The sequence below is a fragment of the Pezoporus wallicus genome, unplaced genomic scaffold (genome assembly GCF_028554395.1).
Source record: "Pezoporus wallicus isolate ANWC-B61680 ecotype Strahan unplaced genomic scaffold, APGP_CSIRO_Pwel_v1 contig_16, whole genome shotgun sequence".
Lineage (NCBI taxonomy): Eukaryota > Metazoa > Chordata > Aves > Psittaciformes > Psittacidae > Pezoporus > Pezoporus wallicus.
In genome coordinates, this window is record NW_026641478.1 from 3088657 (window position 1) to 3102378 (window position 13722).

Sequence of the window (13722 nt, forward strand, 5' to 3'; positions counted from 1 at the left end):
AGAAAGCTGAAATATTTAACAACAGAATTATGCAGTCGAACACTGAAAACCTACAGACTTTTTTGAGGGTCTGGCATCCAGGGACAGGGGGCACAGGGACCTGAATACATAAATTTGAATCAGTTTGTGTCAATAAGTTTAGTTATTTGGTTTGGGTTTGAGTTTTACTTTGTTTGATTGTTTTTCTTAAAAATCCACAGTTTTAAGCACTACCAGTAATTTCTGGGTGCTCTCTCTTCTCACCAACAAAGCAGGGCACTGAGCAGCGAATACCCATCCTGCAATACAGGCTTGAGATGTTTTTGAAGTTGGCAACAATGCCTCTCAAATGAAAGATCCACAGAACAGTGCTAAGCATATGGATTATGACTACCCTAAAATCGTAAGAACTGTGGCACAAACTGTAGCGAGGTTCAAAGCAAATATACACAAGCCTACCAATATAGCCTGCTTGGCAGCACAGAATCCGGAAAGCATTAGGTTTTACAGCTCTGCCCTGCCACAGCCAAACTGCTGCTGGAGTCCAAGAGACTGCATCTTAAAATAGCTCAGGAATGTTTATTTTACATTGCAAACTGGGCATACCTACACATATCAATACTAAAATATGTAAAGAGGTTCATAAAAACATGGTTTCTTTATACACCACATTAAAAGTCTTTCAATTTTGCATGGTCAGATTTATCAATAGGTCAGATGTAACATTTTCTGGTAGTACAAAGACTGGGCTGATTTCATAATAAGCTCCCATTTTGATAAAAGTGCAGCTGCAGCTACCATTGCATACCCAAGGCTGTCAGCTGCTTTAACTTTTATTGATCTAATACTATTCACTCTCAAGCTAGTCAATGGATCAACAAATTATGCTTTCAGCTAGCTAGAAGAGTGATTTTTAAGTTTAGCTGAAAAAAGTGAGCAGCAGTTAGCACAGCCATCAGGAACAAACATTTTTCAGAACAGAAACCAACTTCTTTTAAAGTGTCAGTGCTTTAAAGTAAAAATGTAGTAGCCAAAATCTCCTGTGTCTCACATTATTAAACTGTCTGTAGCAACTAAGTCACTGGCACCTGGAACTTCAACTGCTTGATACATCCTTTATCAAATATCCAATGGACTATTTTACTGTTGTACACACCCACACATATTACGGTTTTCTTCTTCTCTGATCAGATGCTGCTATTTTCTTCTCCTGAGGAACAAAACGCTACAGGAAATATGCTAAAGCCACATGCAGGCTAAAGCCACATGCAGGCTAAAGCCACATACAAGATCAGCCAGTAGTTTAAACCCTACTCTGAAAAGGATGTTTGGGTTTTGTCATCAGCTTTGTTCCTGATTCAGTACATTACATGTTTAATGGAGAACCAAGTGTCTCGACAATTAGAAATGCAAGAGTTACAATCAAATACAGAGACCAAACATGCTGTCAGTCTGCATGTGTGAACCCATCCATCTGGATCTTTTCCTATTTGTTATTGATATATGCATCAGCAGAGTAGCGGGATATGGCTACGTATCAGCAGAAAGTATGCATTTCCTATTGCGTATTTCCACATTCACAACTGAGGTCTCACACCTGAGAAGACGTAACCACTGAGGCTCATCTTACACAGCAGAATAACAGACAGAATAACAGACATTTAGGAAATACCTCAGACATTCTCCGACAGAAAGGTTAGGATCATTAATAAATACTTACCAGAGACTCACTTGCACACTGGAACACATAGCAAACATACTGGTTTAACCCAGCTTCAACAGATTCCCGGCAAATGAAACCAAAGTGATCGACGTGTTTTATACCCTGAAAGAGTTTAAAAACAGCATTAGTGGACTATTTTATAAATAGTTTTAGTTTCCAACGTGATCCTAAAAATAGTTATCAGACTCCAACACTTACCAACAGAAAAACTTGAGAAATTAAAAATGCATACTCCTAATTATGTATTTTACAACAGTTATCCTTAAAATTGCTCTTCATATTTAAAAGTTACATAAAACTCTTTCCACAATCAAAATAAAAGTTATATGCCAATACACCTGGGCCTGAATGTCTTCCATTAAGACAACTGGATTTTCAGGGAAGTGAACTAAAGAGTCCTAAACTGTATTTGGAATGGCCTCTACAGTAAAAACTTGATGTAATGAGCCCACACTAAAATATGGGACTGCAGCAGTGTCAAAGTAGCAACAGATCTTTGTCTTCCTGTAATACAAATTAGGACTACACCAAAAAGAGCAGGGAAGGAGTGGTGACATGCAGAATTCCAACCAAATTCTTAGATAAATTCTTTGAGACTAACATACCAGAAGTTTCAAGACTTACTACACATTACTACTGATGTTTTCTTTCAAGATCCTAGTCTAACTGCTTGACAGGGAACGTTGCCTTGCTAAAAACAGCACTGAGAAGATCAAAGAGAGCTGCTTCCTAAGAAGCATTATAATCCCAGTCCCAATTCATGGAACATGACTCACTATTGTTAAAGCTTTTGCCAATGTTTTTATCATCTGAGTATGGGAATAGCAGATTTTCTCCAAAAGAAAGCCTAATCCCTCAAGTTCAAATACAACAGAAACTTGGTTGCTTGGATCCATCTCCAAAGAAAACACCTGTACCAGGGAGGAGGCAAAACAACTTGTTTGTCACTACAGAAAACACTCTAGACAAAACTGGTAATGCAGTACGTGACAGACTGAACATATTGTCATGGCATGCTGTAGTTTTTAAAAACAAAATTCCAAAAGTCACATTTATGCTACTTAAACAAAACAAAGATGCAGACAGCATCCAAGATGGCATAAATTTCATTTGTTTACCATAGTCCACTCTAATCCTGACTTAACTGAATAGTTTTCCTGTGACAGGAGTCTTCAAAAAAGTACAGTTGTATACACAAATGTTGATCTATAGAACAGTGAACTGTTCCCTCTGTTTTGTAAGGAAGCCATATTTAATAAAGGTGGTTCAGTGAGATGGCAGTTCCCTCGCTGCTGACACTGCCTGAACAAGTCTACTCCTGTCTGACTTCTCAGTCTCTGTGGAACATTTGAGGGGGAGATGGACGTGCTACTTGCACTACTGAAGTGTAAGTAACACAGTATGTTCCTCAATTAACTCCACCACATTTCTTTCAGAGGGTGGCTGGACTTGGCATGCCAAAAAAGCAAAGTGCTTTTTTGTTCAGGGTTCCTTCAAGGTCAGCAAGGCTGCAGCAAGAAAACCTGTACAGCTGCTTGACACCTGAGCTTAGACAGCACACACAGGGTTTATCATCAATTACAGTTGCGGCTTTGACAATTACATGGAGTGTAGATAATGAATTGAATGCAACAGATCAACCATTCTTAAGCTATAGAATAAAAATACCTTTATTAGACCAAACTAAAAGAATCCAGAATGCTAGCTGAACAGAACATCTCCTTTTCATTGTTTGTAAAGCTTACAAGAACAAACATTCCTAAGTTGCAGTCTCACAATACGCAGTAAATCACTGCTCTATAATCCATACCAGAGAAGCCCTGTGGCTAGCACCAAGTTCTTAAAAGAAGTACTGATGAGGCTTATGCAATCAAATCCTTACTCTGGAACGAATTAATGTTTCATTTCTATTGAATATATTAAAAAAAAAAAAACAACAAAACAACTTCTCTAAAGTAGCCGTTTTGCATTAAGAAAAAAATAAACCAACCCCCCTGCAGTATTGTTAGTGCCTGTTTGATTTATTCAAGTGTGCAGAATAACAAAAGCTTTGCTTCAAATGAAAGTGAAGAGGTGGAGTGAAAAACTCCACCCCCGAAGCCCAACACACAGCATTACCTAACACCATGTACTGTACACAGTTATTTTACTGAAGAAAAGTCAGGGCTTGAAGGTCTGCCATGGTCTTGCTGGTCTCCACCTCACTTTAAATTCAGCAGAACAAAGGCTGTACCTGCTTAGGACTGTTTTGTTGACTATTACCAATATGGATATGCAACCCAGGAGCTCAGCATGTAAAGCTGAAGTGTCAATTTTATTCAGTTCAGGACACCAAATGGGAGAAGACTCAGGCTGTCTGCAAATTTTGTTTTCCATACCACTATTTTAAGAATCTCTTTGATCTGTATTTATTATAAAGCTGTTAATACATCATTGTTGGATTATACTGTCCCATTCTATACTTGCATTTGCCTTTTTTCTCTACCGGGAATAATACAAATTGTAGTTAAACAGCAGAGTCAGCTTAAGGGCCTAGACCTTTAGTTGGTAGCTCAAGACTCCACTTGAGTTACAAGAACTGACCACTTCTTACTTTGTATTAGCACTGACACCATAGTCATGCAAGAGCAGATTTGCTATCAGCATTAAAATGAAAGCACTGAGGGGTGAAATACAGGTTTATAGCATGCCAGGAGGAGTATTTTAAACTAGAATAACAATGTTTAAGGAGGCCTGAAGTGATGTATGTGCATGGTGAATGAAAAAAGGTAGTAAGGCAAGACCTCAAAAGAGAAAGTGCCCAAAGTAAAAGCTGCTGAACAAGATGACAGAATGATGAATCCCTCAGCCCTGGGTTTTAACTTTGCAAGACACATCTATTTATTACTTAACATAGCTAGGTTCACCTATTGCCATATTCTCCAGAAGAAAGGATGCAACTGAACTGCTGTTTTTCTGGAGGGCTGGTCCAATGCTTCCCTCCTTTCATTACAGAGACTTTCAGGAGCTTAGCTGCTCAGAAACAGCATACTCAGGACATCCTAAATGGAGATTAAACTACTTCCAAAATCATATTCAATGCCCTCCCAAAGCAGAATAGTTTATACGTTGTTTTCTGACCAATGATCAAAGCTGCCACTACCACAGCTCAGACTGGTTATTTTGCATACATCTTTTCTGTACTTAAGCTTCTGGGGAATGACAGAGAGTTATTTTTGTGCAGTATCTACTTGAAACTGCTACCAGATGAGTGAAAGCCCTGATCTGAATAATAACTCATACTCTTGTAAATGTAAATCAGTACTTCAAGTCTGCTGCAAGTGTTCATGAAGCAATCACAGTTTCACAATTTCTTTCAGCTGTACTCCCCAGATAAGCTGATGCATCAAACTTCATGCAGGATTTCTAGATACATTAGTCACAATTGCTCAAAATCCTTACCCCCTCTTTATCTCTTTTACAGCAATTTACTTTCATTCAGAGTAATTTAGGTAGGATAAACTGTTTAAAAATGGCCTTTGAGGCTGAATAAAGGAAAACAGCAAAGAATGCTGAAAAAGAATTCCGAATTTCTTTTTCTTCAGCTATGTATAGACCAGCAAGACAATCCAGCTGACGAACAAATAAACTGCTTTTCTCCTGATGATCTATACGTTGCTTTATATTAATGCTTACCTGAGAACATGAGGAGATATCTTTAAAATTCTTTTCAAGCACAACAGATTTGGTGTCTGGACTGATGAGGTTAACTTCAAACCTTCCAACCTAGGGAGGAGGGGTAAGGAGGGGAGAAAAATAAGTTTAATATATCACTACCTTGGAGGCACAACACTAACAGCAGCAAAAATGTCACAAATCTAACCATTTCTTGTTTACATAAGAGTACCTTTGGCACAACAGCTTACTCAGTAGGAATGAGGGTGCCATAATTCATCCTGTGTTGAGTAAGAATATTTCAGCAAGACCAGCTGAATAGGAAAGAGGCTCGGAAAGAAGACAGCTTCCCTGCCCCTCTTTTCTTTTGGAGTTAGTTTGGTCCAAAGATCATATGTTTGACAGACAATACTAAAACCTTTACTAAACAATGTGGCTAGAGTAAAACTTGCAATAAAAAACAGAATTTTAAGATAATTTTTTTTTTTAACTATACCATAGATCAGCTGAGAAACTATCCTGATCTTTTGGTTTTGTATCAATTCTGGATGAAAAAGAGTAGTTTCTGCAGCAAGCTATCTTTCAGCTTTCCCAAACTGTTTCTCAGGCATATGGAACTTGTTCCATAGACTTCAGGGAGTTTCTCAGCTAAATCCTTTTCATTACTAGTGATATCTGTGGCTTTCAAAAGGGCAATGCATTTTCACTTCAGTTAGCATTTTTCCAAAAGACTAAAAGGCAAGAATGATCTTTAAAACAAATGAGAAGACAAAATCCAGGCATTTAGCCCCATTATTTTAAGGTCCAAAGATCTTCTCTTTTATGGGTCACCTCCTTCAAGTGTCCTTTTGTTTTCTCAATAGAAGCTCTGATGATGTCAAATGTACTTCAGGCAAGAGAAGAAATAACCATGAGGTCTGAGGGAAGAAAGCTTCTGGGAATAGACATTGAGTACTCATCTGAGAAAGACAAGATGAACAGTACCATAAAGGGGCTGGCTCAAACATAAGGCTGTGAAAGCCTTATGTGAAGTTGTGAGCTTCTTTCTAATGGGACAAAAAAAGAGGATTTGTCCGCATGAAAGTCTTCATTGATTCTCTTTCTGAGTATACTCACTTTTTTCACGTATATCTTAGATCTCACCAGTACAGACAAACCAGAACTGCACATAAAATAATTCTTTCACTAGACATTCTGCTCCTCTAAATAATTACTTCATATGTAATTATTTTTTCTTAAAGTTTACCTGAGATCATGAGTCGAGGCGACTTCCTTAAGAAAGTGGAGCTACTTGTGTTCCAAGCATTTATGAACAGATACATATTTATGACTAATCATGAGACCATACTGAAGCCCTATTACTTATCTCACAAAACCTGTCTCAGCTTCAAACTGCATGGGGAAGGATAAAGTGCAAAACCAACATAAAATTGTGCATCCGAGTACACACCTGGAACAGCATTGTCCTGTTCTTCTCAGAATCGGAAGGCTGAACATGACTGGGTGCACTTGCGTGTCTCCTGCGTGGCTGTGTTTTCAAGTTTGCGTCATGAACCCTTCTTTGCATAACTGCAGTGACACTGCTGCACCGGGAGCGAAACTCTTGCTGCTCATCAAAGCCAGAGTCCTCTAAAATTCGCTCTGGAAAGGAGCCACGAGTGCTGGCCAGGTTGGCCAAGCTGGTCTGGCTGCCAACTGTAAACATCACAGCATGCCCTCCAGTGTTATTTGGGCTGTCCAGCTCCTCAAATGGGCTACCCAATGGAGAAGCTGGAGCATTTCCTTCACACAGGGGTAAGTCCAAACTTGACTCGTTATTTCGCTGCTCGTTTAACAGTTTCAGGCGCTGGCGCTCATGAAGGCTGAATTTCTCAATGCAATCATCAATTAGTGAGGAGGGAGCTTTCTTGTGAGCCACTGTGACCTTTCCACAGTATAAGACCTCAAATTTTTGAGAGTCATAGAAGGCATCTTCACTATCCTTACTTGGCTTGGCATCTTCTTTCAGTGCTGCTTTGGAGACTTGTCTTATGCTGCTGATGACATCGGGAACCTAAAGGACAATACCAGAAGTCTGGTTAGCAGCCACAAGATAGCACACACAGTGATACATCAAACATTTCTTACTGTAAATATTCACAAAAGTTACTTCTTCAGTCGGCTACCACTAGTTTCTTGGCTGAAAATATAAAAATAGTAAATTCTAAATTCTGTATAGAAAATTTATGCATGGGAAGCAAAGCAAATGATTCCTTAATTCTTTACTAGAACCTGTTTCAGAACACAGGGTTTTAAATTACCAGAAGGTCTACTGATAAATGTTCCCAGCTGAGACTGCCTTCTCTTTTGTGTAGCCCTCTTCCCACATCAGCATCTCTTGCTGACGTATTTTGCACAGAGTCATCGCTATTTCTTTGGATTTCTTTTGCAGAGCCAGATATTCCATTCTTAGCTGTGGAAACAGTTCTGTGAAAGAGAGATCAGCAATCCCACCAGTTTCAATTGACAGTTCTGGAATACAGGCAGCAAGCATACAGAAATTATACCAAAGGACCATGTATAACTGAATTAGCTTCATTTATTATCTGCTACAAAAACCTCACCCCATCTACCCTACTGACACAGTTCACTTCCCTACTGTCTTGGTCATCATGCAGTGTAGCAGCACACCCAAATCTCTGCTGTCCTCCATCAGTCTTACCTACATATTCCTATTACACCCTGTAAGGTCAAACTGCACACCTCCAGTAGAAACTCATAATTTCAGCCCTGTCTTTTAAGGCTATGTGGTTCTTCCTCCATTTTATCCCAATCACCTTGGGAGGGTCAACCTTCAGTATTAACATACTTAATATGTGAGCTCCTTTTTCATTTTGCCTTCACTGAACAACATATTTTGCCTTCCTTTACCAACTTTATTGACTGCAGATCAGAGTAATTCCAGTTGCTCTTTTGACAGTACCTACCTCTGTTTAACCAAACCCCTTTCTCACCAGGTTTCATCTTCTCTGGAAGGATAATGAATGACATCACATTACATGCATTGGTGAAGTTATTAGCAACAACGAGATCCAGAGAGAATAACTATCTGATGTTTTTTGTAAGAGAAACTCAACACTCGCTGAATCCAATGCAATCAATCAACAACTTCTGTATTCCATACAGCTTCCCACCATATCTGTATTTGATAATTTGTTTCAAAGTATTTTTCTATTAAGAAAAGATAACACTGAAGCCACACTTTAGTAAATAATCCATGATCCCTACAGTATCTCTTACTTTCAGTCACATGATACCAGCTGAAACTTGCTAATGAGGCAGTGATCTCATATACCAATACTTTTGCATGTCACAGTGGAAAATTACCTCATCTTAATCCCCATCTCTTGTTATACCCTCCTCATCCACTGGGCATTCAGCTCAAATCTGCTTATAGTACATTTACTGAAAAATGAAGTTCAATTACCCTAAGATCTACTGACCGTTTGGCTTTCATCCCTATAGATGTCATCATCAGCTCAGTTTTCAGAGAGGCTAACAGTTAGTCTTGATAGGACACAGACAGCAGAGTGTATTTAATCTCCACTCATTCTCGCTACCAGGCTGCTGCCCTACGACCACCCGCAGTGAGTTTCCTCCCAGCCATTCCAGCTCAGCTGAACATGGATAATTCTCACTTACTTTATAATGTTGGTTCATATCCCAAGATGCAGCTCTTTCCCCAATGATCAGTCCTCTTATTCTTTCTATGGTCTGTGCTAAAGAAGCTCTAGATTTTAAACTCCTTAGCTCTCTATCTTAGCAAAATTCACAAGCTAGCTGTGTTTTAACTGAGATTTCCCTTTTTAGATCCAGAACCTGCTGCAGAACAATCCAGTTACATTTCTATTTGAAGTACAGTGACATACAAAAATTCTATTTATAATGCACAAATTCTACATGTAATCAGTTAGAATAAACAATGTCAGCTGTTTAATTTGGATTTTTTAAAAAGTGTACTATCACTTCCCTGCCAATAACTGGGTTCTGCCACGCATGTCTAAGATGAAATACTAGCGAAGGAAATCTTAAATCTTTTCAATAATGCCCAATAGCCTCTTAACACATCCTATACCCCCGCCAGCAGATCTCCAAACAGTCTAGAGAAAAGACACTATCAAGTATACCGCAACAGGATTCCCTACCCATCCCCTCCTCTGTCACAGATCTCCCCCACAAACATACGTACAGTTTTAAGTAATTGCAACTCCATACAAGAAAACCTCACAGCCCACCACCCTGCTGTTTATCACTTGATTTTCATCTTTTCCAGACTCTGCATGCTTTTCAGACACTACTATTTGAGCCACAATTACTATTTCACAATCCCTGCGCAGCTTTTGCTTCTACCTCCCACATAAACCACTACAGTATTTTCACTTCAGCCCAGAAGGATCCTAACATAAGAGCAGAGGTTTCAGCTCATACTGCCCAACCAATCCTTATGTTCCCTGCTTTGTTTAGGTAGCCTCTTTTACAGGCTGTATTATAATTTTTTTTTACACCCTCATCAGTATTCATTTTTCCTGTTGTTCTACCTATCCACAGAATGAAAATGACAAATCAAGTTGAAAAACTGAGAACCATTTAATCTCTGTGGTTATGAATAATTTTCTTACACACACATAGAGAAGAAAACAATGTAATACAGGGATATCACAATTGATAAGAAACATCAGTCAGTTCAGAACCAGTTCCAGATGCTTGTTAGCTGTTTCATGGATCCTCTAGATAGTATGGTGTGTAAAATAGCCTCAAGTATAAGATGCAAGACAGATACTAACATTGCTTGGCAATTAGTCATACACAAGGCTTTATTGGTCTTTGGTGTACAGGAATATCTGTATACCAGTGATGGTGTGCCCAGTGATTGACAATGTGCCAGCTTGTACTGTTAGACCTCACCATCTTCATCCATAACTGGGATCAAGTGGAGTCTCAACAACAGTTTGAACTATATTTTCCTGACATGCAAGACACAGGAAAAGTTACACAATTCTCAAGCATAGCAACCATCCCAATGTGGTTTTACGTATTTCTTTGGCATATATCCTTGGGTTTTGACATTTTGCTCCTCTGTATATCAAGAAACCCCAGTCACAAAAGTTTCATCATCAAAGTTGTGTAACTTTTTTTAGATTTGGATATTAGCTGTTAATGTTGAAAGTGTGGGGCAAAGTTAGACCAGACAGTAAGCACAATGGAAATTTAAAATACTGAACGGACAGGATGAAGTTCCTTAACCAGTTTTAGAAAACAGTTAAGTAATATTAAGAAGACAGACTCCTGAAACAGTCAAAACTTATTAATGTGTTTTCACATTAATACAGCACACAATGCTTTCTCTAGTACACCAGCATCATTATGCATGCTGAAGTCTGTCAGGTATTAATAAATTGATACCAAACAAAATTAATGTGAGAGCTTCAGGTGAGCTTTTTTCCCCTCCAGGATGTCAAGGACTGTACATGCCTGTCAGGAGGCAACAGTGACATGTGAATTTTAAGATCCTTGAAACAGCGCTCATAGGAACTCCTAAATCTCTGAATAAAGCCAAGACAACTCAGAAGAGCAGCTCCTTCTTCGTGTTCTGTATCAAACTTCCCACAAATGCAAAAGACAAGGATAGACAGTGGATACTGTAAGTACAAGACTAGATGTGTGATATTACTGTTTCGCCTCACTGTGAGGAACACTCCAAAACCTGGGGGGAACATAACCAGGGGAGGAACAAGCCACCCCAAAAAAAAACCAAAAACCCCAACCCCCTTCTAACTCACTCCCCCCAAAACTACACTAACAAAACCAACCAACCAATACTGTGAATTAAGTGGCAAGTAAGAAGAGCTCCACCATGATATTAAAGAGGCACTACTTCATTCCAGGGAAACATGATCAATCTAATAAGTCTAATTAAAGGGAAAAAAAAACCAACCCAACAAAAACCACCAAGAAACCCAAACCAACACTTGGGAATCCAAATCAAGTTTATTGTTCATATTTGAGTAGCCTAAGATTGTATGAATCATTCTTCACCCAATTAAATCTCATTCAATATGTGGTGACTCAATAAGTAAAGAGAGCTGTACTCAAACCAGAAAAGATGGCACTGGTCAAGTTCTGCACTACGTACAGTAAGATACAGCTCTGAATATACAATGTCAGATGTAAATCATGACAGGTGTTATTCTGTCACAACCTCCGTTTTCTACAAGCAGCAGACATTTGATAAGCTGAAACTAATGACAGCATCAATATTAGCAAAATAGTCCCCCAAGCTATTCCATTTGCACACTCCCTTTGCCCCTCCTCCTCCAAGATCTTGGCTGTACACCTTCTGAGCTACTGCTCTATATCATCCACTTGGCCAGCTTGTGTAGAATAAGGCTGCAGCACTTAGCCCTGGCTCAAAGACAGATATATTAATACCCTAGATCTGTTAATTCCAGCTCCGCAGTTCACAGGCTCCATCCAGTACTGTCCTTTTATGACTGGACCTAGAACAGGGTCAATACATAATAGCAAACACCTTCCTCGTCCATAAATAGTACATTATCCATGTGAATAGTACTGCCAAGAACCGTTTACCACACATCAAGAAACTTCACTGTGTTCAACATAGAAATGTATTCTGACACTGGAAACATCAGTTTAACTGATGTAACTAATCCAAGCTCTTTCATCTGACTTGACTAAAACCAAAGCGAGAAACCAAGGAGGACTAGAGGAAAATAAGTAGCACCAAATGAAAGCTTTCTTCTCAGGTTTTCCCATATCATGCAACAAGTTTTTTGTTATAATTCATTCCAACTTTATTAACCCCGCCTTAACCCCCCCCCCCCAAACAACTTCAGTTGTGAGGTGTTTATCGCCAGTATCCTGAAGTTCCAAAACAGAGAGGCTATCAAGCCTACTAAATTACGCATGCTGCAGTGTAACACCAGAACAGTTTGTCACAACTCTAGAGTAGGCAGAGTATCTCCATGGTGATACTCCACACTTTCTTTAATAGAAGTGACAGAAGTTGAAGCATTCAAAAAAAACCCAAAACTTCCCTCTGAATTTACAACAGCCTCCAGTGAACAAAGGTGGAGCTCCCCTTTTTGCTGGAAGGATAGCATTCAAATGCTCCTGTGGTAATTACCAAGCACTGCTTTCAAGTTTAACCCAGACTTAGAACTTGCGGCAAAGAATGAAATTCACTTGCTGTATATCATTATTTCCACAGGTGGACATAATTTTACTATGCAGAGAAGCCGTAGCTCTTGTTACTTTGTTTCTAGCTTCCACATGGAAAATTTCAGTCTGGAATTTATTAACAAAGCAAAGTCCCTCTTCATATTATAAGGCTTATAAATATTAGCATGATTGTGAAGAACTAATCGAACAAACAAGCCTGACAAATCTGGCTACTTAATGGCAGCAGCTCTAGCAAGGCCATTATTTTGAAAGCAAGTAAGAAGCTCAGACCCTCTCACTCATTCACCATGCAAGGTGCAGTGTCAGACTCCTTCCACCACACAGACGTGAGATGAATGAACTCCACATGCACGTTAGGAGCAGTCAGTACCTTCTCGTGTGATTTCCAGTTCAGAAGCACAGGCATGTCCAAGCAAAACAGTCACCAAACTTCAGTGTCATGAACATGAGGACTCAGAAACAGATTCCTGGGATAAGCAAGTGCAGAAAGATCCCCTTTTCACAAAGGGCTGGTGGTGGTGTAGCATTTCTTCAGGGTCAGCTCATGATATCACAGAAACCGTTATACTTCAGGAGCCAAGTATTTCCCGACTTCAGGCTGGAAGCTCCCACGCTGCCTTGGGTTTGAATAACGAGACCCACTCATGATCCAGCTATGGATACTTAAAAACAAACAACAGAGGAACAGGATGCTGTCCAGAAATCAACTCCCTGCTCCTTGCTGATTACTAGAAGAATCTGACATCTACCAGTTAGAAACCAGCCCAATGTGAGACAAAATTAGGAGCAATTGGACATGACTCCTTTCATTTAGCATCCAGCTGTATATCCACAAGACTGCTTAGATATTAACAGCCACAGCAGTGACAAACAACGGAGACAAAATAAGTCACATATCACATCCTGTTACGTATCAGGCACTCGACACCGAGGCAAAGTTCTTATCTTACAGAAAAACACACTCAAATGCCAGCCCAAGCACAGATACCAATAACTGTTCTCAACCAGAAAGAAGGGTGGGAGAGGGAAAATATTGTTTTTTTTTTAACTGCTATAAACATTTTTACTGCCATGCAGCTAGTACAGTACTGATCATCCAAACCTTTTATACTTCTAAATCTACAGCA

At 39.3% G+C, this 13722-nt stretch overlaps 1 protein-coding gene across 2 annotated transcripts in view; it reads right to left on the reverse strand.

Annotated features, from left to right (window-relative positions):
* Nucleotides 1–13113, reverse strand: part of TBC1D4 (TBC1 domain family member 4) — a 50437-nt gene extending 37324 nt beyond the window's left edge. Inside the window, exons 1-4 of one of the 2 annotated variants that reach the window (XM_057424041.1) lie at nucleotides 12966–13113; nucleotides 6807–7409; nucleotides 5378–5467; nucleotides 1700–1804 (exon numbers count right to left, since the gene is read on the reverse strand). In XM_057424041.1, the coding sequence (XP_057280024.1) occupies nucleotides 1700–1804; nucleotides 5378–5467; nucleotides 6807–7409; nucleotides 12966–13001 (834 nt within the window). In that variant the 5' untranslated portion in view covers nucleotides 13002–13113. The remainder of the gene's footprint in view (nucleotides 1–1699; nucleotides 1805–5377; nucleotides 5468–6806; nucleotides 7410–12965) is intronic. The other variant, XM_057424042.1, reaches the window with a different exon arrangement.
* Nucleotides 13114–13722: the final 609 nt, after the last annotated feature.